Source organism: Antechinus flavipes, chromosome 1 (assembly GCF_016432865.1).
Source record: "Antechinus flavipes isolate AdamAnt ecotype Samford, QLD, Australia chromosome 1, AdamAnt_v2, whole genome shotgun sequence".
Classification (NCBI taxonomy): domain Eukaryota; kingdom Metazoa; phylum Chordata; class Mammalia; order Dasyuromorphia; family Dasyuridae; genus Antechinus; species Antechinus flavipes.
In genome coordinates this window covers 504,659,028-504,685,206 of record NC_067398.1, presented here as the reverse complement: position 1 = coordinate 504,685,206, position 26,179 = coordinate 504,659,028, and the positions used below count along the sequence as shown (strand labels likewise).

Sequence of the window (26,179 nt, the reverse complement as noted above, 5' to 3'; positions counted from 1 at the left end):
AAAAATTGGTGAGAATATTCAGGAATCCTTCAGTGCAGAGAGCTTCTTTTTGCTTTCAATGCCCAATGTCTTTCAGGAACCTTAAAATTCAGAAATGGCATTTATGTTGTTAAAGTCATTTTTGGAAATTACTTTTGCAGTTTAATATCTGGGCATAAAGCTAGCATGCAGGTAAAGTATGTCCTGCTGAAACCTGAAAATGAATTCTAGCCATGAGCAAAGGCTATAAACTTTCCAATTAATTTTTGGATGTACTGTTTAAATTTTGAAGGAGTCCATATAATTTTCAAGAACAAGGGGTCAGATTTTTATCTTTTGTTTTGAAATGATTGGAGTACATGCTTTATATATTTTGCAACTTTTGTTATAGTTGAAAAAACTATTGTTTTTTTTAATCCACTATTGTATTCAGTAAATAAGTTATTTTTAAAATCTAATTTTGAATAAAAACTTCAAGAATAGAGAATTAAGTAAAAGAAAAAAATAACCCACCATGGTTCAGTAGTCCAGTAGATATAATGAAAGCAGACAGACTTTAAATCTAGTTTAACACCTTAATTACCCTGGCAAGTCACATATTCTCTCCTTCATCTGTATAAAATATAATAATATAATATGGGTATAATAGTAGTATCTACTACCCAGAATTTTTGTTGGGATAAAACAGAATACTTTTGAAGTGCTTTGCAAACCTCAAAGTGCTATGAAATGCTAACTATGATTAGCACAAGAAAATCATATAATAAATGCTATGATAACTCTATATGATATACTAGCCTATTTGTAGAGTCTTTGCTTGAACAGTCTACCCTATTCCAGAGGGAAAGGGATGGAATGGAGCAGGAATTAAATTTGTGTGTGTATATGTGTATTAATTAGGTTTTCTTTCATTAAAAAAATCATTTTCATGTGGATGCTTTACTAGATTGGAACTCCAGCAGAAGAATTTCAGGTAGGAATGAAGCTGGAAGCAGTGGACAGGAAGAACCCTTCCTTAGTGTGTGTGGCCACTATTGCAGATATAGTTGGGGATCGCCTACTTGTACACTTTGACAACTGGGATGACAGCTACGATTATTGGTAAGGAACTTGTGTCCTTGTTAATCTAAAATATTGTGACTTCCCACTTATGCATTGGGAGTATGAGAGAATGATGGGTTCCTCCCACCAATTTGGGAGCTATTTAGGCTGGTAAGGAGAGGTCAGCTACCCTTCTAAGTGCATTAAGCCCTTTGCATAGATGTTGTGAGGTTTTTAGTGAGACACTAAAAGCCAGTGCATTAAGCCTGTTGCACAGATGTTGTGAAGTTTTTAGTGAGACACAACAGTACTCCATTTTACTGGTAAAGATGATCAAATGTGATCTACATTCAAATAGAGTTGAATACTCAGTGGCAAAAGAAACGTGGGAGAAATTGGCTGCTTGATAGATTATTTAATGGTGCTATATTTAAATTAGTGTGTATAATTTAGATCATATTGCTACATTTTATCTAGTCAGTAAAGAGGATATTTTTCTAAAGGAATTACTCTAGAGTTTCATTTCATTATTCTACCAGATTTTGAAAAATACTTCTGCTCCTTGTTAGGGAAGATCAAAAATAAGTGATATTGAGATCTTCAGAAACTTAAAGAAAGCAAAAAACATAGATTATACAATGACATTAAGCTAACATACCATTAAAAAGAAGGGATGGTATTTCTGAGTTACAACCCTAAATAAGAAAGAAATTGTCATTAAAATATTTTTCTAGCACTCTTTCCCAGAATGTAATATATAAGGAAAAAACTCCTTCTGAAAATGACTGAATCTGTACAAATTTTGATTGCATAATGAATGTAAAATGAAATGAATGTATCATATAAAGTATAGGTTTAAGGAAAGGATGGTATTTTAGTGGTTTGTATTATATAAGGATTTGTGAGACTCCAAATAAGTTTTGGCATACTAAGACACAGTTATTTGACTTAGAAAATGTTTAATACAAAGTGACATACATAAAGCTATTTTTGATCATCTCTCATTTCAAGATAATTGCTCTTGATATCCATCATCAATCTTGAACTCTTTCTCTAGTTTTAATTAGAAGAATGCTTTATTTAGAGTATTATATGTATTTTTGGCAGGTGTGATATGTATAGTCCTTTTATTCAGCCGGTTGGATGGTGTCAGAAAAATGCCAGAACTCTGATAGCACCCCAAGGTGAGTGGATCCTTTTTTTTTTATCTGTACCATAGTCACAGTATGAATGGTAAACTTAAATGTGTATTTTGGGATTTGCAAAGTGAATTCTAGCAGCAACAAAAAAAGAGAATAAAATGTAACAGTATCAATTACTCTCTTTAGTAGTAAGGTTAAAATCTTTCTATTCTCCCTTTAAAGACTTCCACTCCCATCTTTCTGCCAATTAGGAGATTGTAAGGATAAAGTAGAAAGTCATTTAAAATAAGCAGTGCTTCAACTAGTGACCCTGCTGCATGTGAAATTTTGTGAGATCTGCTGGATGACATATTGGAAGAAGAAGGAGACTTTGGCATCTGAAGACCAACGATTTGAATCTTACCTTTGACACTTAATAATTTTTTGATACATGTCTCTTGGCAAATCCTTCTGACCCTTTATGTCCATTTCTTTAAAATGGAAATAGTGTTGTAAATAGAGTCCCAATCATGAAATCTGGAAAACTCATCTTCCTGAATTCAAATCTAGCTTCAGACATTTACTGCATATGTGACTCTGGACAAGTTACTTAATCCTGTTTGCCTTGGTTTCCTCATCTGTAAAATAAACTGGAGAAGGAAATGGCAAACCACCCCAGTGTCTCTGCCAAAAAACAAAAATCCAAATGGGTTCACAAAGAGTCAGACATGATTGAAATCACTGAACAACAACAGACAAAGGGTATAATAATATGACCTGTAATAAGGTTCCTTAAGGAAAATTTTAAGTGATATAATGGTAAATTATTATCATTTAGTAAATTAAATAGTCATCTTGATATAATATCTAGGCAGTTGTAAATTAAAACAATTAATTTTATAATTTATTGTGTATTCACACAAATACCTTATTCTGTCCAAATTGGTGTTGGTAGCAATATCATTTACATTATAATATATGGAAATTTAGAAGAAGAGGATCCAAGTGATACAATAGCACTGACTCTGGCTTCAAATCCTGTCTGAAATATTTGCTATTTCTGTGCCCATAAACTACTTATCTAACCTCTCTGGATCTCAGTTTCCTCACTTGTAAAGGAAATATTTGTACAAGATGACCTCTGATAACCCTTTTAATTTTAAATCTATGATCCAATGAACCTGGATATAAAAGTTCAAACTCAATTCACCAAGATAATTTAGAATTCTCTTAAGGGCTTAACTACATTGAGAAGTCTCTCAAAGGCTACAATGTTGATCAAAGAGTTGACACTTTATAGCATTATCAAGAATCCCTTGAAGAAATGATCCATTAATTCCTCTGCCATTTTTGCATCTGACACACAACAAAAAATGAGTTGTGTATGTTAGCTATCTATTTAATTTTAGCATGGAATTTAAATAATGGTTCATGGAGGGAAATGTAACTTTTAATTTAAATACAGATCCTGTATCAACTGTTCTCTGGTCGACATACTGTTCTAAAAATATCCAGAACGCATCCAAAAGTTCACTTTGTAATTCTAAGGAGTCTATAAAAAATGGCTATTCACTAAGAAATTGAAGATATTTAAGCTTGTTACATGTGCTAAGGAGGATCTTCTAAGACAAGTAATTATTTACACAATCTGATTTAGATAAAACCAAGATTATGCTGAGTCCCTTGTCCTGTATCTCTGCAAAAAAAAAAAATGGCTAAAGCTAACTTTAGTATAATCCACTTTAAGATGAGCTGACAATTTTGTCAGATCTCAAAATATACATAGTTGTTCTACTTGGAGTTAGCAAGATATTCCTTCCAGTTTCAGTACTGATGACTATACCCTTTCTGCTCTTTTCACATTGCTCTTATTGTCTCTAGGGGATGAAAATTGGTACTTGAGTTGAAGTCCATCATTCTCATCTCTCAGCAGTGAGAAAATCTAGAAATAGTTTTGATAACATTAAATGTATAGAAACAAAGTCACCACCAGTAGTCTCATGAGCCAAGGGCAGAATGACGGGGGGAAATCTTGACATTGCATAAACTCTAGAGCCCTGGAGGGATGTGAATAATAAAATGTGAAAAATAAAAATAAAAAAATGACTTATGAAAATGAATAAATTATTGAGTTTAACTTAGTTTTATACCACTGAGGGGGAGGATTGGTTCATTTCTCTAACCACTATACCGTAGTTTGGTTTGAGATAAATTGGAAACTTTTCTCTAAGGTTCCACAGAATTTTAGGTTAAAAAATAAAAATAAAAACTGCACCAAATGTACAGTTTCTATCTTCTATGCCTACTTGGCAATCACAAGGCATTGTTTATTGGCTCTGGCCATTACTATACCTTGCAGTACTGAAGCAGTATTGCAATATTGAAGAAAAGAAAAACTTCTTTCTGGCAGCTGAGTAAAAGGATATATAATCTATCGAAATCAATTGGTAATAACAGACAAAGAAAAGGCAGAGAAATTTCTCCTCCTCCCATTCTTATGGATCTTCATGTCCAAGGTCCCCCTTGCCTTTCAGTATCTCCTCAGTTGTAAAACACTCTTAAGCTAAGAACAGTTTAAGAAAAAGTCAGGGAGAGACCGACTGAGATGCTAAATAATTGTGTAGGAAATGAAAGGGAGAATACTAATAAATTCTTAGATCTTGTAGAGACCTTAAAGGTCATATTGTTTAATCCTCTTATTTTACAGATCAGGAAACTGAGGCCCACAGAGTCTTGCAGGTAGGGATTGTTTCATTCACTGTATTTTATATCCCAGCATCTTGCATGTCTGCCTCACATAGTTAGCTGTTGGTAGTTGTCATTTGCACTCAAAGATGACATGACATGATGGGGTGAGTGTACAGTGTGTCCAGCTGTGGCTGATCAGACCAATTGGAGCTGAAAGGTTCTGTCACAAAGCCAGACACAAATAGTGTGTGTGACAAATGGTCATTTGGGAAGGAGATGTCTCTGAATCTGATCATCTCATATTTCTTTGGAGCTACTACAGTTTTGCTTTGCAACTCAGTAGGTGTTTAAAAAATGCTTATTTATTTATTGTAGTCATATAGGTGGTCTCACGGTGGCAGAGTCAGGATGCAAATCAATATCCCATATTTTACAATCAGAAATTACGTACGGTGCTCTTTCTGCTGCCCCAGTATACTGTTGAGCTACTGTAGAAGCTACATGTGATGCTGAAATGAATTAATTAGTCCTCTGTGATAATGTGAAAATGCTCCATAATGTGGAGGCCTTCTCTGGGATAATCTAAAATTTATCATTTTATTTGTGTAGAGCTGTTTGCATGCTGTCTCCCTCATTAGATTCTGGGCTCTTTGAGAGCAGACTTTTAAAAAATTTTCCTTTCTTCATATCCTTAGTGTCTAGATTTATGCCTTGTATAATTACTAAGTCTTTTTTCAGTTATGTCCAATATTCCATGACCCCATTTGGGGTTTTCTTGGCAGAGATACTGGAATGATTTTCTCTTTTCTTCATGAAACTGACATAGCTAAGTGACTTGTCCAGGGTCATACAGCTAGATCAGATCTGAATTCAGAAAAATTATTCTTCCTGATGTCAGGCCAGTACTCTGTCTACTCTATCTATGACACCTTGAATATAATAAGAAAGAGCTTAATAAATACTTAACTTGAGAAGACTGGCAACAAATAATTTCCCTATTTCTTTGATTTTTGCTATTTCTCATAGTTTAAACTTCTTTTTCTCTCTTAGCAGTTGGAAATATTGGAGAAAATGCCTATTATGTTTCTGGTCTTAAGAGTTCACTTTATCATAAACTGCTTATAAATGTTGTTCTTGGATTCCTTTGCCTAAGGATAAGGCCTAGAAATGGTGTCCTTGAGTCTTAATTTACTCTTAAATATCCTTTGCTGTTACCCTTTGTTGCTAAGAACTCATGTTTTCTTATGGCATTTGATACCATGATGAGAACCTTTCCATTTGTCATATCACATTCTATTTAGTCCTGCACAGAGAAGGTTATCTCAAGCCAGTGTCCAATTCAGTCTTCCCAAATAAGGATAAACAATCCTCCGTTTAACAGGGATTTGAGCTATTCCCCTGAGTTTGAAGGAATTGGAGACTTGACAGTTATGATAATCTGAAAATCCTTATGTAGGGCAAAGACAGTTGGATTCATTTATACATTTGGCTGATTCATTGGAATAAGTTTGAAATCTGTTCCCTGACATTTGCACAAAATCCCCCCTTGATTATGGATCATGATTTTAGAAGGTCATCTAGTTCATCCTCTTCATTTTGAAGATGAGAAAGCTGAGAATCAGAGAGATATGAGTAAACTTGACCAGAGTCATATAAGAAGTAATTGGTGGAGCTAGATTTTAAACTTATATCTCTGGTTTTCTGATTAAATGGTAAAATCCATCACAGTTCCAAAGATTAGGTAATAGTTTGTAGCAATTTTTTTTATTATTCAAACCCAAATGATGTTTTTTATATGTTTTATTTTCTAGTTGAATATAAAACTCTTGATGACATGATAGAATTAAAATCAACAGGCTTTTTTTCCATCTTTTTTTATAGGTTGATTCTTAAAACAGTCTTGTTGAATTGAATGGAATGCAATAAAATCACATCTCAGCTGATCTAGATGAATTTATAGAAAAGTATAAGATATACTTCTAAAATGGCAAAAAGCATCCCAAAAATTATTGAAGGAGGAATTTTTATCTTATTTTTTCTACCATATTATCATTCAAACTCTGTCTTTTAAATGATTGCTTAGAATAAAATTGCCTGAATCATGCCTTTTTTGTTTCTCTTGACTTGTGTAACTCATAAAAAAGATTAGGCGATGTTCACATTAGTTATTTTCTTTTTAAAATCTTTGAATGAATGATTTTCTAACTATAGTTATTTTCCTAAAAGTCAGTGAGTTTTCCTGTCATAATTTTAAGCCTATGGATTTTTTATATCAAATTATATTTTATAGTTGCAATTACATTGTTGTCAGAAAAATATATTTGCTTTATCAGTCACAGCTTATAGCTAATTGTTCTTTTGAGAGCAATTACAGAATTTGAAAGTAGAACAGCATGTGCTTTCCCTTAGTGAATATTTCAGTTCTTTTAGATTTGAGATAAAATAACTTAAGGAAAAATAGGTCAGTTTTAAAGAACTTAAGTCATAAGCATAAAGAAGTTTTATATTTCCATTAATGTACTTCCATGTGGTATTCTCCAAAATCTTTTAGTGAAGACTGTCACAAATCTGACAGGAACCTTTTTAATCTTAAGGAGCCAATTTGCTTACAATTTAGCTTGAATTCCTTTATAAGAAATGGAGCTGAAATCATATTAAAGTCTAATATCAAAGGTCTTTTTTCTGAGGAGGAAAATGTTAAATCCCCTTCTTCCTAAAACTTCCTTTGGTTACAAAATGCATGAATGAGAAATGTTCTAAGTGCTTTAAAAAAAAGTCATCTTATTTGATTCTTATAACAATTTCAGAAATAGGTATTGTTATTTTCCATTTTACTGTTGAAAAAACTAAGGCAGATGGGGTTAATCAATTTGCTCAGGGTCATGTAGTTTCTTTATGAGACCAGATTTTTAATTCCAATCTTTCTGACTTCCAGACGCAGTGCTCTATCCACTTCTCTACTTACATCATTATAACACTGTTATTTGGATTAAAGAATAATTATGTCATTATTAGCTACTGTTGTTTTAAATATTATGTAGTACACGTAAAAAAAGTTAATGGCTCAATGGTCTCATGATCATTGTTCTTTTCTCTCATTCCTTCTCTTATAGGTCATCCTGATCCAGAAAATTTTTCTTGGACAGACTACTTGGAAGCTACCCAATCTTCTGCCGTACCAGTTAAAGCTTTTAAAATGGTTAGTGTGTGTATGTATATAGGAGAGTGTTATATATGTTTGTGTATGTATAAATGTCCATACCCTAAGCAAATTTCTAAGCATTATAAGTATTAATTTATTTAGTTAAATATTAAATATTATTTAAACTTTAGTATAAATTAAGAGTATAACTATAATTTTTAAGAGTATAAGTATAGGGTTGCTGATGTGCTTTAATGGAGTGCATGTCTGTCCTGAGAGTTCCCTACACTGATGAATCAGAGATTCTGACCCAAGCCCACCCCTCCCTCTCCAAAAAACAAACAAACAAAAAAACCCAAACTAAAGCTGATTATGTATAATGTTATTTAATTTTGTCTGACAAACTTGAAGAAGTCTGTTTTAACAACTCACTTCAATAAAAGTGGTTTTTTTGAAAACTCCCTGCCTTCTATATTCAAGACAATATGTTGAGTACTAAGGATACAAACCAAAATTACAAGGTCCTTACTTTCAAGGAACTTGTGTGTTGTATTAGACTATGAAGCTTGTATACTGCTTAATTACATAGTAAATAAAGTTCTAGGCCTGGAGTCAGGGAGACTTGGTCAAATATGGCCTCAGATACTTATTACCTATGTGACACTGAGAACTCACTTAACCTTAATTTTTTTTCTCAATTTCCTCATCTCTAAAATAAGCTGGAAAATTCAATGATAAACTACTCGAATGTCTATATTAACAGGACTCCACATGAGGTCATGAAGAGTTGTACACAGCTGGAAAAACAACTAAACAACAACAGCAGTAATTTCAGAAAGGACAGCATGTTAATTTGGGGGCAAAAAAGTGTCCCAGAGCAGATGACATCTTTTTTGGGTTTTGAATATAAAGTCTAACTAGGTAAAAGTAAGAAATGAGTGCATTTTACCCATGGGGACCTGATATCTAGAGATGAAACCTATAGTATTGTCTACGAAGAAGAATTAGCAAAAAGAGAATTTGCCTGGAATAGAGACATTATTCTGCAACATAATTCTGGAAAGGTACCTGGCAGCTAGAAGGCAAAGCTCTTTAAATGCGGAGCAGGAGATTTTGTATTTTATCTTAGAGGATAAATAAGAGGTCACTAAAATCTCTAGTGTAGAGGAATAATGTGGTCACATCTTTGTTTTAGGAATTGAGATGTATGGGTGATGGATTAAGAGCAAGGATTAACTAGATTCAGAGTGTTTTTAGGAGGTTCTAGGAAGCCTAAAGCAATTTAAAGGAGAGTTAATGAAGGTTTGGGATAATGGAGAAAGTGTAGAATGCACCAGGCTTGGAGTTAGGAAGTTCAAATGTAGCTTTAGACATTTAATAGTTCTAAGATCCTGGGAAAGCCACTTACTTTATTAGCCTCAGTTCCCTCATGTGTAAAATGAGCTGGAAAAGGAAATGGCAAACAACTCCAGTATTTCTGCCAAGAAAATCGCAAATGGGTTCATGAAGAGTTGTATACAACTGAAAAACTACTTAACAAAAAAAAACCTAGAGTGATGACTGTAAGAGGAGAAAGAGTGTCATAACTCTAGTGGACATTTTAAACACAGAATTGATGACTTGATGACTGACTGAATATGAGGAATAATGAGAGAAGGAATGATCAGAGATGATTCCAAGTTTCTGAATCTATATGATTACAAAGATGACAATGTCCTTAACAGAAATTGATATTTGTTGAAGGAATGTGGGCTTTCCAGTAAAAAAGTGATTACATCCAAGTGAAGGTTGGCAGTGGGCAATTGACAATCTAAAATAAGTTAGAAAATATATTGTTGGTGGCTATATACCAAATTATATGAAAACTGATGCAGTCACAAACCAACTAAACTGAGAAAAGAGGAAATATAGTGGAGAGCTTTTGTGTGACAACCCTGTTTAGTGGTCAGAATAACGATCCAGTAAAAGGTTGTTTTTGTTTGTCCTTCATTCTAGAAGAGGATTATTATATCAGGGAGGTGATCCATGACAGGTGATTCCAGCAGGTGAACGGGATTTAAGTGAGGGAGATTGGGCAAGGTCATCTGCCTCCCCTTCCCCTCCAGGGCCATCTGGGATCAGTGGCAAGATAAAGATCAGGATGAATTGAAATGGCCCTGAATGCAAAGGGAGAACTTGGCCTTTGTAATCTAAGGTCTTTAACAGGTCTTAGTTTGACTGACGTTGCATCCCTTCAGTGATTAAGCTTGGGTAGCAATTGAGGCAAAGAATTTCCTTTTTAGACTAGTCTCCCAAAAATCTGTTAAGTAAATAAATGAATTAATCTGGGAGGGGAAAACCCTCATGGTTTCTGGCCAAAGCAGAAATGACTAGTATTTACATTCAATCTGTGTCGATCTGGACTCAAAGACCAAATGAGGCTTGTGCTATGACCTATTTGTGGCCAATTACAATCAGATTGATTTTGGTTTAAGGTCTGGTCTTTAAGAGAGAAATCTAGTCTGTAAATCTTAGATATCTTAGATATATAGATATCTTAGAAATATAAAGAATCATACAGATTGGAGTAGAATCTAGAAGTAATAGTGTCATAGTATCCAAGGGAGGAGAGAACATTCCAGATTTAAAGTCCTGGACTGCTGAAAAGATAACCAAAATTTAAACATTAAATGTGGGGATGACAGTGGAATACTGAATCATCTTGAAATAAAAAAGATAAGATTCTTTAACTACATTTCTTTTTCCTTGCATTTATCTTTTAAAAACAACCCATGTGGTAGATAAATAATTAGTTTGTACTTTTATCCAAAAAGTACCTTCTAGGCTCTGTTCTTCTAATCTGATACATGTCTTGTTTGTTCTTTGCAATGGACTGAATAAGATTTTTCTGATTTATTGCTTCAGTCCCATCACTTATCTTAATCAAAAGCCTTTGGTATCTTTGAATTACATTACAAATCCTTTAACTTGACATTCAAGACCTTCTACAATCTGTTTCCTATCTAGATATCTACCATATGTCATTCTAACCCTGTTTGTAAAATTTGTATTCCAGCTAAACTAGATTATTCCTTATTCTCATTCTGCCTCTTTCATTTTTATATTTTCCTTCCAAACTAGATTGTTGCCCCTCTCCCATTATTATTTCTTGATATTGCTTCTTTCTCATCACCACTTACTTCCCATGATGATTTTGCTGATTCTTGATCAAATGGTCATGATCCTGTCTCTCTATCACAAAGGTTGCACAGCTAGTATTGGTTTCAGGTGTAATTTGAACCCATGGTCTTCCTGAGCCTAAGTCCAGTGCAATATTTATCACTCTAGCAATGATCAGACTTTTTGGCCTCAGGATCTCTTTACACTTTTATAAATAGCTGAGGACTGAAACTTTTGTTTATATCTGTTTTATTTATCCATAGTTATTGCATTAGAAATTAAAACATTTAAAGTTTTAAAATATTTATTAACTCACTTGAAAATTGAAAAAATACATTTTAGGTGACAATTAACTGTATTTTTCAAAAGATAAATTGAGAAAATAGTGGCATTATTTAAATAATTTTTGCAAATCTAATGTCTGACTTTTAGAAGACAGATGGATTCTCATAATCTGCTTCTGCATTCACTTAGTGATAGATTGTTTTGGTTCAAGTCTATGAAGAAAATCTGGTCCCACACACATGTAATTAGAAAAAAAGGGGAGAATTTTCATAAACATTTATATTTTAATGGATATCGAGATGGTGCAGTAGAGTACTGGGCCTGGATCTGGAGGACCTGGTTCAAATATGGCTTAAGACACTAATTCTGCCAGTTAACTCTATTTGCCTCAATTTCCTAATCTATAAAATTAACTGGAATTTAAAATGGCTTACCATTGCAATATCTTTTCCAGGAAAACCACAAATGGGGTCACAAAGAGTTAGATGTAACTAAAATAATTGAACAACAACTGTATTTTGATACTAATGTCTTAGTATTACTGTCTCCATGGGCAGAATTAGAGAAGACTTTTTGGAAGAGATGATGTGAGTTAGTTTTAGAAGAAAGGGAAAGATTTAAAAGGTCAGATACTTAGTATTAAGAAGTCTCTTTTCCAGGCAATGCAGTAGAAAAAAGAAGAAAAAGAACAGGGCAAGAATAATGATTAGCGGCTGTCGTAAAAAATACTTCAAGGAGAATTGTATGAGAGAAAGCTGGAAATAAGGATAGAAACCACATTATGTTTTAGGGAGAATGAATAAGATACATCCATAGGGAGAGTACATAAAATACCAGACTAATGACTGTATTCTATTCTCAAAGCCACAAAAATTCATGAAAAATATTATCCTAGCAATACATTAAGATTGCTTAGATAATTGTGTGATTACTTGATCAGAGAGAAAATGGTAAAGTAGAGAAACTGGCCATGGGAGATCCAGTTAGCAGATTTCTATAATAAGCTATTTTTGAGGTCATGATCAACTTAAGAGTGATTTTAGTGAAGAGTAGAAAAGAAGGGACAGATCATATAAGGTTCAAAGATGTTGCAAAGATAATATATTCAAAGATAATGCAAATCTTTCCAGATTAGGTGGTTAGAAGACCACAACAAAAGGGAATAGGCGCATAGTCTTCGAGGAGAAAAACGACTGGTTTGCTTTTGTACGTGTTGAATTTGAGGTATTGGTAAGATGTTTAGCATATAGACTGAAATTAAAAAAAAAAAAAACCTTAGAGATTACATAATTATAACCATTCTTATTTCAAGAATTAAGAAACTGAGACTTGAATCATTTGCTATCTGAGATCACATTCGTCATCAGATCATATATTGAGGATTTAGTTATTAAATTAAAGGAAAGTGGATGGAATAGATTTGATGAAGAAACTGAGGGCAAAAGAAAATGTCACTTGCCTAAAGTAATAGATCTATTAAATAGAATGTTAGGGTTTTAATAAGAGATATATAATCCAAAATAACCTCAGAGGTTATATAGTCTACTGCCTCCAATCTGCAAATAAATAAATCAGATTTAGTTAAATTTTAAGTGATTTGCCCATGATCACATAGCTAGATTTGTAGGTAGAATTTGAACTCAGATCTTCTAGATACAACATTCAGCATTTTATCCATCTCATACTGTTAATTATATTAGTGGGTAATTCAGTATATAAATTTTCATCACTTTAAAACACATACACACAAACACACACACACACACACACACACACACCTTTCTCCAAATGTTCCATATTTTAAAAGTTAAAAAGAGGCAATGTCTTGTAGTCATAGATCTGGATTCAAGTCATACCTCTGTCACATGCTAGCTTTGTGACACTGAGCAAACAGCTTCTCCATCTTGTAAGTCAGAAGTTTCTCTTCCATTTCTCACCTTCTGCCTCATTGGACAACTGAGAAATTACCTTTGAATCACTTGCTCTTTTTATTATTTTTTTGGAGGCAATTGGGCTTAAATGACTAGCTTAGAGTCACACAGCTAGTAGGTGTCTGAGGTCATATTTGAACTCAAGTCCTCCTGATTATAGGCCCAGCATGCTGTCCATTGCACTACCTAACTGCCCATCTTTTCTTTAAAATGCATTTTTGATATCTTTTATTTTTAAATAATTTGTATTTTCTAATTTCTAATATATTCCTTCTTTCTCCTCCTTCTAGAGAACAATCCCTTATTACAAACATAAAAAAGTGGGAATGGCATGGGGGAAGACTTTGGTGGTACTGACCATCATATTGAACCACACATAGGGGTTCACCTAGGATTCCCCTTCTGAAAAATATTGAGAGGAACTAACTTTTTCCTGACTCTTTTTTGAGGGCCAAGGCTTGACGTTATAATTCCACAGCATTCATTTTCTATTTTTTTGTTGTACTTTTCTTTCCTTTTACAACAAAGTCAATTCAAAACAATATTCATATATATATGATATCCTTCCATCTTCCCTCCCTCTCCCTCTCCTTCTCCCTCCTTTACTCTTTCCCATCCTCCCTAAGGAAAAGAGGAAAGGAAAGGAGAGCATGCCTCCTTCCTTCCTCCCTTCCTTTCCTTCCTTCCTTCCTTCCTTCCTTCCTTCCTTCCTTTCTTCCTTCCTTCCTTCCTTCTTCCTTCCTTCCTTCCTTCCTTCCTTCCTTCCTTCTTCCTTCCTTCTTTCCTTCCTTCCTTCCTTCCTTCCTTCCTTCTTTCTTCTTTCTTTCCCTTTTTCTTTTTTCCTTCCCTTTTCCCTCCCTTCCTTGCTTCTTTTTTTCCTTCCTTCCTTCCCTCCCTCTCTCTCTTTCCCTCTGTTCCTCCCTTCTTCCCTTCCTTCCTTGCTTTCTATTATTTCGTTTTTTTCTTTTTTGCCCTCTTGTTCTCTTTCCTTCCTCTCTTTCTTCCTTCCTTTCATTATTCCCTTCTTTTTCTCTTCCTTTCCTTCCTCCTTTTCTTCTCTTCTTTCCTTCCTGCTACCTTCCTTCTATCACTTACACATTTCTTTGCTTCTAGAAAAAATGCTGCTATTAATATATTTAGGTATTTGAGACCTTTTTTTTTTTTTTTTAGTCATTCATCTTTTGGAGGATATGCCTAGCAATAAAAGATCTGAGTCAATGGTAATAAGTATTTTAGTCAATTTTATCACTAAGTTCCAAATTGCTTTTCTGATTGGTTGGAACAATTTAAGACTCTATCAACATTACTTTTTATATCTCCCTTTTAAAAACCATTCCTCCAACAGTTATTAAATTCCTTGTTTGTCATCCTTGCTAATATGCTGATAAAACTTAAGAATTATTTATTTTTAGATTTTTCTTATTATTAATTATTTGGGCCACTTCTTCCTATGATTGTTAATAGTTCTTAATTCTTTAGATATTCTTTAACTGCTTATCTGTTGTTGAATGGCTTTTGGCCTTATATATTACTATTTATTATCTATAGATCTTGGGTATCAAGTAATTATCAGAACTATTTAATTGAAGGGTTTTTTCTCAGTCAGTTCCTTCCCTTATTATTTTAGTTGTGTTAATGTTCTTCATGCAAAATCTTTTTTAATTTCATGGAATTAAAATTACATGTTTTATCTTTTGGAATGTTTGGTTAATCCCATGTTTGATAAAGAATTCTTAACCAATATTATATTCTGATAAAAGAAGAAAAGACATATGGCAATAGTGTCCAGGGAAGGGTGATTTTATCTTGGAAATCATCTTAATTCTCACTTCTTTAAATGCATATAGGCATGCATCTATGTTCTGTTAATAATTGTAATACTATTGCTTTTATCCAAGTTCTTTTAAGTTAATTTTTGTAAGAGTTTTTATGTGTACATTTGTCTTACTTTTTATTACTCAATATAAAACTGCAGAGTGAGAACAGCCAATGGTTGTTCCAATATCAAAGTGTCTATAAGAAAGAAAGCCAAAACACATACAGCAAAATAATCAGATAAACTTAGAGATCAAATATTCTGATGGACTATTACATTCATCAAATTTGTGGCTCAAATATCCTGTGTTTCTTGAATATCCTCAATAGTTCAAATAGCCACCAATCACTGTTTAATAGGTTGGTTAGTTTTATAAGATAACATTTAAAATAATCTATGCATCTCTTTTTTTTTTAAATTTAAATTTTATTTTATTTAATAATAACTTTGTATTGACAGAATCCATGCCAGGGTAATTTTTTACAACATTATCCCTTGCACTCGCTTATGTTTTGTTTTTTCCCCTCCCTCCCTCCACCCCCCCCCAAGATGGCAAGCAGTCCTATATATGTTAAGTATGTTGCAGTATATCCTAGATATAATACATATTTGCAGAACCGAACAGTTCTCCTGTTGCACAGGGAGAATTGGATTCAGAAGGTAAAAATAACTCGGGAAGAAAATAAAAAATGCAAATAGTTCACATTTGTTTCCCAGTGTTCCTTCTCTGGGTGTAGCTGTCTCTGTCCATCATTTATCCATTGAAACTCAGTTAGGTCTCTTTGTCATAGAAATCCACTTCCATCAGAATACATCCTCATACAATATCGTTGTCGAAGTGTATAATGATCTCCTGGTTCTGCTCATCTCACTTAGCATCAGTCCATGTAGGTCTCTCCAAGCCTCTCTGTATTCATCCTGCTGGTCATTCCTTACAGAGCAATAATATTCCATAACATTCATATACCACAATTTACCCAGCCATTCTCCAATTGATGGGCATCCATTCATTTTCCAGTTTCTAGCCACTACAAACAGGGCTGCTACAAACATTTTGGCACATACAGGTCCCTTTCCCTTCTTTATCTATGCATCTCTGAATAAAAAGGTATCAGCTTTTGTCTCTAACTTGTTTGAGCAATTAGTTTAGGTTAATTTTTTGCCATGATTAAACTGAATGCTGGAAGGAGTGTTAGATATGGGGTCAGGGAACTTGAATGTTAACATGGTTAACATCTTCTTTTAGGATGAATTAGGATGAATTTCTGAACAAAGAAATATTTACTTTGATTTGGGTGGACCTTCTGTATGTCTAATTTCCTCTATTTCTAAAATTATCAACATGTGAATTTAAAGAGCATATTGTCTTCATTTTCCCCCTGCCTTTTTTCACTTTGGATTGCCCTTTTTTGATGGTTGTGACTCACTTTTCTCCTGTTTGTTGCAGCGAAGACCTCATGGATTTCTGGTGAATATGAAACTTGAAGCAGTAGATAAGCGCAATCCCAGTTTAATTCGTGTTGCCACTGTCATAGATGTAGAAGACCAAAGAATAAAGGTAGTGTTTTCAGATGATTAATTCTCTACTCTCTATTTCCCATTTCCATTTCCAGGATAACTGTCATCACATTTGCCATCTTGAGGGGAAGAATAGCCACCTGCTTCTGTGAATATAAAGTCCAATATATAGAATCTAGTCTTGTCTGTGATGGAGATATTAATATTAGGTACTGCAAGTTCTTCCCTCTATAGAATTCCAAGGGTAAAATGTGCCTGATTTATTGAGAAATCAAGTGAAATGAGACTGACCTCATTTACCAACACAAGCTTTACACAGTATGATTAGTTCCTGCATTCTCATTTATTTAGGAGTGGGTATGCTATGCAGGCTAGAAGTGACTCATGAGTTTTAGAGAAATGCTAATACATTTTCCATTTAGGCCGTCACTAGAGTTTCTCACATGCTGATAGCATCATTGTTTTTTTTTTTTTTTTTCCTCCTGCGAAAGCAGCTGTGCCATTGCAGTCCTTGACAACACCAACACAGTTTTGCCTTTTCCTCTTATCTCAATCATATTGTGCAGAATAGAAATGCAATCTCAGTGCTATAGCTAAAAGAAGAGACTAGGTTTTGAGGTAACATTTTGACTAATAATCACATCTCTGAACTCTTCAAGCTAATATATATTTTTAAAAAATCAGTGAATCAAAAACTGATTTTTTTTAAATTCAATGTGCAGAGAATATAATATATTATATAATTATATTATAATATAATTCATTAAATCACTGAAATCACACTTCAGTTCAGAAATCATTTTTTACCCAGACACAGTTTATTTTCATAATAATAAAGAAATGAAAACAATATAATTTTGAAAGATGCCATGCAGAAAGAAATTTTGATTTAGGCTTGATATACACATGGTCAGTCAAAAGAAATGATGTATTGTTTCATGAAAATTGCAATATGCAAGTGACTCAACAGACATTTCAGATGCAGCTTATGGAGAGTAACATAATGAGATATTATTAATAAATCTAAGTTGTTAGACATACATACTAAGAGGCATGGAGTCTTAAAGCTTGAAGTGTTCTTTTTTAGGTTATCCAATGCAGTCCTTTCATTTTTGCAGATCAAGAAAATAAAAGGCCAGATAAGTAGAGTTAGTTAAGTGGCAGAGCCAAGATTTAAACCTAGTGCTGTGATGTTCTCCTTTCTCTCTGTCATGCTACCAACTGCAGATAGCAGCATGTTGGACTTTAAAGGTAGAAGAAATCTTGAAGTTGCTCTAGTAAAAATCCCTCATTTTGTAAATGAAGAAATTCTGACCTAAGAGCCTAGTTAATATGAATTACTCCAGAATGACAGACAAGTAGGAAATAGGTATTCTACTGATGGTATTTTAATTGGCTTTACATTCTTGTGCTCAGAAAAACTCTGTCAAGAATCTTAATCTTACAATGAAAGTGTGATTTATTGAAAGAGAGAATGATTTGTTTTTAGTATTTTGCTTTTACTTAAATTTTTGACATTAATTTTGAATTTTATGTTGTTGCATATTTATTTTTTTTGCTTATGCAACATGATATAAATATTTTGAATGGGGTTTTCTTGGACTTTTAAACCTATTGGAATTTTTTTGTTTAACAAAGACATAAAGTGATATTTTACATATCAACCTGTTTCTAACATTTGGATACAAATGAATTTCTATAACTTGAATTGAACTTTATTATTGAATTAAACAGTTATTATATTCTTATTGGAAAAACTTCTTTTCCACCTAAATGTATGCGAGATGGGTTTTAGGATGACAGTAAAAGAATGTTTAAAAAAAATTTCCAGTCAAGATATAGAATATACATTTTGAACTCTAATTAAAATACCATCTTAAAATGCATAAAACAGTATATGGGAATTATGGTAGATTACAAATTCAATACATATTAACAATGTAATGTGTCAGCCAAGAAAAGCTAATTCTATCTTAGTTTACATTCAAATTGATAATGTCCTAGATAAGTCAATAAGAGTTATTCTCTGTTATTTTTATTGTCTTTTGACATGAGAGGAAACCATCAGAAAAGGCTGAAACATAGTGAGAGAAAAAAGAGAGCAGTACATAAGGGAAGATTCTGTGATTATTCTCATTCATATGTGTGTGTGTGTGTGTGTGTGTGTGTGTGTGTGTATACACACATACATATATGGGGGGATATATATATATATATATAATTTAACTAAGGTCAGTGGGTGGAAGTTAGAAAAATTCACTTATGTTTTTGAGGCATGGAATATCAGTTTTTGAAGAATCAAAGTTGAAAATTAGTCAAAGGGCAAAGAAGCATAGTATGCCTAAATATTCTGAAACACATTATTAATGAAAAAATGACAGGAGAGTAACTGTCAATAGAGAAGATTTTTGAGCAGGAAAAAAACATTGTCTGGTCATGGAAGAAGGAGGGATAACTGATGGAGACTTTATGAAGTTTATTTATAGTGTATTTATGAGACCAGAAATAATTAATAAACTTAATAGGAGGTCATAAATTGCTTGTAATGTATATCATTGGAGAAAATAAACACATTAATAAGATCACATATCAGAATTAAGAAAAAGAATTCCTAAAATTTCTTCCCTTCCAAAATTTGAAGATGTTGACTTGGGGAAAAATGGTTCCTTTTCACTAGAAACCTTCAAACAAAAGCCAGTTATGGGTGACTATTTGTTACCATTATTATAGAGGTGATTCTTGTTCAGGAATAAGTTTAAATTAAATGACCTTTAATTCTAGGAATTTGTGAAATTTTGAGTTCAAAGGAGATGATTTTGTTTTTCCCATGCTACTTGTCTTCTCCAAGTTACACACACACACACACATACACACACACACACACAGAGCTGGTTTTTCTAAAAGGGTAATTTGAGTCATTAAAGTAATTCTCCATTTTATAGCAGTATCTCCTAACAGCTATTTAAGTATTTGTTTACTAGAGAAATCCATGTAAAGCTAAAAGTGATCTTTTGGAGTTCTCTTTTCTCTTCATAGGTGTGTGATTGTCTCTATGTACTTTTTAATATACCCAGATAATCTGAAATATAGTTATTACATTGATAATGTCCCCACTAAGAAGTGAGGAAAGCAGCTATTTCTACATTAATATATTTATAAATCCAAAAATTCTGTAAATATGTGCTACTGTATACTTAATGGAACCTACCTCTTGCTTTGCCCATTTTATCCAAAAGTGAGAGAATTATTACTTTTTTTTAGACTTGATAGGGTCTCCAAAGTGCTGGCTTTCTCCCATCATTCTTTGTTGTGTTTATTAATTACCACACTTATAAATATTTATTATGTCCTTCCATCAATGTGCCTTGTTCAATTTATAGTCAGTTATTCTGTTTAATAATAATCATTCTTTTGTTTGGTTGCACAATGTATCCTTTGTGTCTGAAAGCCCATTCCTGCCACAGTCTCTGAAAATACATGTTCAATTACCATTGACTGATGGATGTTCTTACGAAATTTAGCTTTTATTTGGGAAAATATGTACTTCTACAAATAAACGTATGGAGATGACTTAAAACATAGTAATATTTAATAAATATTTGGCCTGTGGGAATGGCAGCTAAGCTGTGAAATGAATAATTGATGAATTCCAAATAGATGCTTTTTAGCATAAGGTCTATTGAATCATTAATAAATTGAGTTCCTTCAGTTAATCTTTTCATATTTAATGCATTAACAGGCTGTATTTATGGCATTTCTCAAAAGAAATAAGAATATTATGGCCAGAAAACATTAATATGGCATATTGTCAACTTAGACTAAAGACAGTTCTGAATTTTAGGTCAGGTTAATGAATTTAGAAGTTTCTGTTTTAAAGAATATAGGGAAATTTCTTGGGGGCATTAGTTCACATACAAGACAGCTAATATCCATTGAAATTCAGGATTGTGCTCTACCTTGGGAAGTTAAAGACCTTGATGAGTCTTAATTTAATTGACTATCAAAAAAAGAGATAAATTTTTGTATCTTTGAACTTTTCCAAATTTCTCATTGGAAAATGATTAAGATAGTGTTTTGAATTGTTCTTCTTTTCTAAGACTTGACTTGACCTTCTAATTATTAGCTATAATGATGTAAAAAAATTATTGCTTATTTCTGTTTAAATTTAGATGAAGATTTTGAAAATAGTGTTTTTAAAAGTTTTAAATTTCAAAAATAGGAAAAAGATCAGAGTGGAAACAGGTTATTTCTACTAAAATTGAGTTAGCTAGGGTTATTTAAAGAAGTATTACTTATGTCTTTTAATGATTATGTATAACAATATTCATACTGAGTCGTTATTAAAATAACTGTTTTACTATACCTTGTAATGTGTAATCTCTCTTTATAAATATATATATATATATAATACATATATATAAATAAAATTTGTAATTATATTTGCTGAACTAATTTTTTTATATCAATAAGTTATAATTTTCTCCCAGTCCATCCAGCATATAAATCTTGGTAAAAAAACTGTTTTTTAAAACTTTCTAAACTATTTCAAAATTGTCTTCATTTCCCTGTATTTTTTTTTTCTTTCAGAATTTTAAGTGCATATAAATGACACAGGACAAAACAAGTGTTCTTCCCCCAAAATAGCTGCTTTTGTAGTTAGGAGAACTAGCATCTTTAAATATCTTTTAGTGGATGGATAGTATTTCACTCTCATATTTTATATTAAAATTAGTGTCTCCAACAATAAATAAGTTTTGCTTTCTAATATTTTATTATGGTGATGCATTGGTTTTATAATTATATTGCCACCCACTGAGTCATTGCAGGCTCTTGTGATGTATTAGCCAACTCCACACTCCCAATAACTGATGATTTAAAATAGATGAAATAAATAGATGAAATAATACAAGATCAGGAGTCAAAGTATTTGAGTTTTACATGACCTTGGTCAAATCACTTAACCTTTCTGAACTTTAATTTTTTTTCATCTGGAAAGAGGAATAGTAATACACTTTCTACTTCATAGGATAGTTATACACATCAAACAGTAAGCTACAGATAAATAATTTTGTGGATTGTAAAGTGCTGTAGTAGATACAGGGAATGATTATTATTATCAAACCTACCATCCACCAGTTTATTTCTCCTTTTCTATGTCCATTTGGCACTACTTTCAAAACTTTCCATTCAGTACAGTAAGTATTAATTTAGTATTTGTCATAGGCAAGACAGTATGCTAGAGATGCAAATACAAAAATCTCTTTTATTCATTGCTTTTTATTCTTTGATAGATACTATTCTGGTTTATGACTTTAATACCTCAGTCTAGCAACTTTATTAAACATGTCACTTTGCTTCATTTGGGGCACATAAAGTAACAAATGAAACACTCTTGTTTTACAGCAAGGATTATTATCTTGCAGTTGGTTAACTTGGTTGTTTTAAAGTATGTTTATTTTGATGATGATCTTTTCATATATTTAATTTCATTTCTAAACCTGTATATATAATTTAATGTGTATAAAACATTATTTTGGGAAGAGGGTTCATAGGTTTCACCAGAGTATCAAAAGGGTCCATTATGCAACAAAATGAAATCCATTGACTAGGAGAAATATATGTTGAGGAGATAAAATACTAAGAGGCAATTTGAGATATAAGATAAGACACCAATAAATGGGGATGGGGGAAAAAGGAGGGAGAGGAGAAAAGGTTAGATGAATGAGGTAGAATCTGATCTGAACTTAGAAGGAAAATAAATATGGTATGAGAACAGTACAGATGTAGGGTACAAAAAAGAGATGCTTTTTTTTCCTTCAAAAAAATGGTTCCAGGAAAATTTGAGGAGGAGGAATTCATTTTCAGCAGAATGATATTCAAGCACATCTTGGACATGTTTTTTTAATTCAGCTCAATTTTGGTAGCAACTATTGAACTTGTGTGTAATTTCCTCACCTCCTTAGGTTAGTGATTCTTCCATAACTCAGGGTCCATTAAGGGTAGATGTGTCCATGGACAGTACACATGACAGCACAATTGAAGTTATGACCATTGATAGTGGAAAAAAAGATTGTTGCAAACTCTCATTTTAAGTATTTTATAGGTATAAATAAGTAAGGACAATCAAGGTATGTACCCATGGTGAGGTACAGCCTTACTATGATCAGCTCAGGTGCTCAGGCTTATTCAGTGAAACCTATAAAGAGGTCTTGATATTTTAGGACAGGGATTCTTGACTTTTTTGGTGTCATGGACCCTTTGGCAGCATGCTGATGGCCATGGGCCCTTTCATAGAATAAGGGTTTTAAAAATTTTTTATTAAAGCTTTTTATCTACAAAACTTTATTTACAAAACATATGCATGGATAATGTTTCAACATTGACCCTTACAAAACCTTGTGTTCCAAATTCCTCCCTTCCTTCACCCCACCCCTTAGATGGCAAGTAATTCAATATATGTTAAACATGTTAAAACGTATGTTAAACCCAATATATGTAAACATTTATATAATTATCTTGCTGCACAAGAAAAATCAGATCAAAAAGGGAAGAAATGAGAGAGAAAACAAAATACAAGCAAATAACAACAAAAAGAGTGAAAATGCTATGTTGTGATCCACACTCAGTTCCCACAGTTCCCTCTCTGGGTGTAGATGGCTCTCTTCATCACAAGACCATTGGAACTGGCATCAGTCAGAAGAGAGCCATGTCCATAAGAATTGATCATTGTATAATCTTGTTATTGCTATGTACAGTGATTTCTTGGTTCTACTCATTCCACTTAGGATAAAATCATGTAAGTCTCTCCAGGCCTCTCTGAAGTCATTCTGCTGATTGTTTCTTATAAAACAGTAATATAGAATAATGTTTTTAAATGCATAAAATTATATATATATATATATATATATATGTATACATATATATATACATATACATACATATATATATATATATATATATATGAAGGAAATCAATTATGTTGAAATACAGTTAACAAAATAGGTTTGGGTTTTTTTGGGGGGGGAATGGGTGGTAAATTCCCTGATCAGATTAGAATTTTTCTCTTAGGGAATGCTGATCATTCTTCTGGCTTATCTATAGCAGAGCTCTATGAACTTGTCCTCATACTCAGAGTTCTTTACTACTTGAATTGCCAATGTATACTTTGGTTTGCCAATTATAAAGTTATTTAATAAAATATGATGGATACTTGAGTAGTTAGCATTTTATCCTGTTTTCTGTAATTCTGATCTGAGAGAATTGCCCTATGTACTTGCCCCTATGTACCCCACTGCTTCCCCTTTTACTCATTTCATATGTTGATAGGAATACGTGTATTTAAGTCTTCCTCATATATACTAACTATACAGTTATGGTCAAGTGACAGTTTCATAGGATCATAAATTATCATCACTTAATCCCTTATCTCCACAGGCATTTTTCTGAGGCTATAAATTATTAGGATGACCAAGCCATATTAATAGAAGGGAGAAGAATTCCACAGGGATAAAATTACTTTCTTGAGTGTCATCTGATTCTCTTGCCCTCAAATCAGTTTCAACCAAATCCGATCAAAATTCAAAACTATTGGAATTCTAGAAGATGTTGGAATTTTAACATTAAATTTTCTCTCTATTGTATCAGAGTCTGAGTAGATCTCATTTTTTTCCTATCTCATATTTTTCCCAAGTGCAGGCAACATCCTGATTTCATTGCAGATGGAATTATTTCAGGTTGTGTTGATATTTCAATTGGTTTCGAACAGTGCATTATATTTTCCCTCATTTGCTGTGCAGTGATTGGCCCGTTCTCAGCTAGGCAGTCTCTCCAAAAGTTTCTGCCTGTGGGCTATAACATAAATATGTAATGATGGTAATGAGCTCTATTGTGTGGGTTTTACTGACACAGGTTATTTGCAAGTGGTGACTTATTCCTCAGGCATAACAACCATGAAATGGCTCCTGGCATTTATTAATAACTAGATGCTCTTCTACAGTTACATTGTCTCATAAAGAACGGGCCATTAGTAACGCTGTATGGGAACTTTGATTAATCAATGCTTTTGTATTACTAATGTTCCTTGATGAACCAAAGTGCTTCCTGTAAGCAGGGCTCAAAGAGCATTATGATAATTTGGATAATTGAAGTGATACTTCGTTTCATTACATATGGTCCTATTTCTTCTTGGAACATTGTCACAGTGAATCATAGTCAAGTCACAACAGTGTCTTTGAATAGCATATCATAGGACCATTATTCTAATATTATATGAAAAAGAGTGGAAATGTAGGGTAGCAGTGGATACATAATGGATATTCAATGGTCAAAAGTCATCTAGAATGGTAATGATTGCTAGTGTCTTTCTATCATTAATGTCAGCCTTTTAAAATAAACCAAAAGGAGGAGGAAGGAATTTATGACCAAAGAAGAACTAGAGATTATTATTGATCATAAAATAGAAAAATTTGATTATATCAAATTAAAAGGCCTTTGTACAAACAAAACCAATGCAAACAAGATTAGAAGGGAAGCAACAAACTGGGAAAACATTTTTACAGTTAAAGATTCTGATAAAGGTCTCATTTCCAAAATATATAGAGAACTGACTCTAATTTATAAGAAATCAAGCCATTCTCCAATTGATAAATGGTCAAAGGATATGAACAGACAATTTTCAGATGATGAAATTGAAACTATTACCAGTCATATGAAAGAGTGTTCCAAATCATTATTGATCAGAGAAATGCAAATTAAGACAACTCTGAGATACCACTACACACCTGTCAGATTGGCTAAGATGACAGGAAAAAATAATGATGAATGTTGGAGGGGATGCGGGAAAACTGGGACACTGATGCATTGTTGGTGGAGTTGTGAACAAATCCAGCCATTCTGGAGAACAATCTGGAATTATGCCCCAAAAGGTTATCAAACTGTGCATACCCTTTGATCCAGCAGTGTTTCTACTGGGCTTATACCCCAAAGAAATACTAAAGAAGGGAAAGGGACCTGTATGTGCCAAAATGTTTGTGGCAGCCCTGTTTGTAGTGGCTAAAAACTGGAAAATGAATGGATGCCCATCAATAGGAGAATGATTGGGTAAATTGTGGTATATGAATGTTATGGAATTTTATTGTTCTGTAAGAAATGACCAGCAGGATGAATACAGAGAGGCTTGGCAAGACTTACATGAACTGCTGCTGAGTGCAATGAGCAGAACCAGGAGATCATTATATACTTCAACAACAATACTGTATGAGGATGTATTCTGATGGAAGTGGATCTCTTCAACAAAGAAAAGATCTAACTCAGTTCCGATTGATCAATGATGGACAGAAGCAGCTACACCCAGAGAAAGAACACTGGAAATGAATGTGGACTACTTGCATTTTTGTCTTTCTTCCTGGGTTATTTTTACCTTCTGAATCCAATTCCTCTTGTGCAACAAGAGAACTGTACGGTTCTGTACAAATATATTGTATCTAGGATATACTGTGAC

General features: G+C 33.1%; 1 protein-coding gene across 1 annotated transcript in view; it reads left to right on the top strand.

Annotated features, from left to right (window-relative positions):
• Positions 1-26,179, top strand: part of L3MBTL4 (L3MBTL histone methyl-lysine binding protein 4) — a 503,358-nt gene that overhangs the window by 202,998 nt on the left and 274,181 nt on the right. Inside the window, exons 9-12 of the mRNA XM_051970424.1 lie at positions 926-1,080; positions 2,128-2,204; positions 7,943-8,028; positions 16,610-16,720. Of these exons, the coding sequence (XP_051826384.1) occupies positions 926-1,080; positions 2,128-2,204; positions 7,943-8,028; positions 16,610-16,720 (429 nt within the window). The remainder of the gene's footprint in view (positions 1-925; positions 1,081-2,127; positions 2,205-7,942; positions 8,029-16,609; positions 16,721-26,179) is intronic.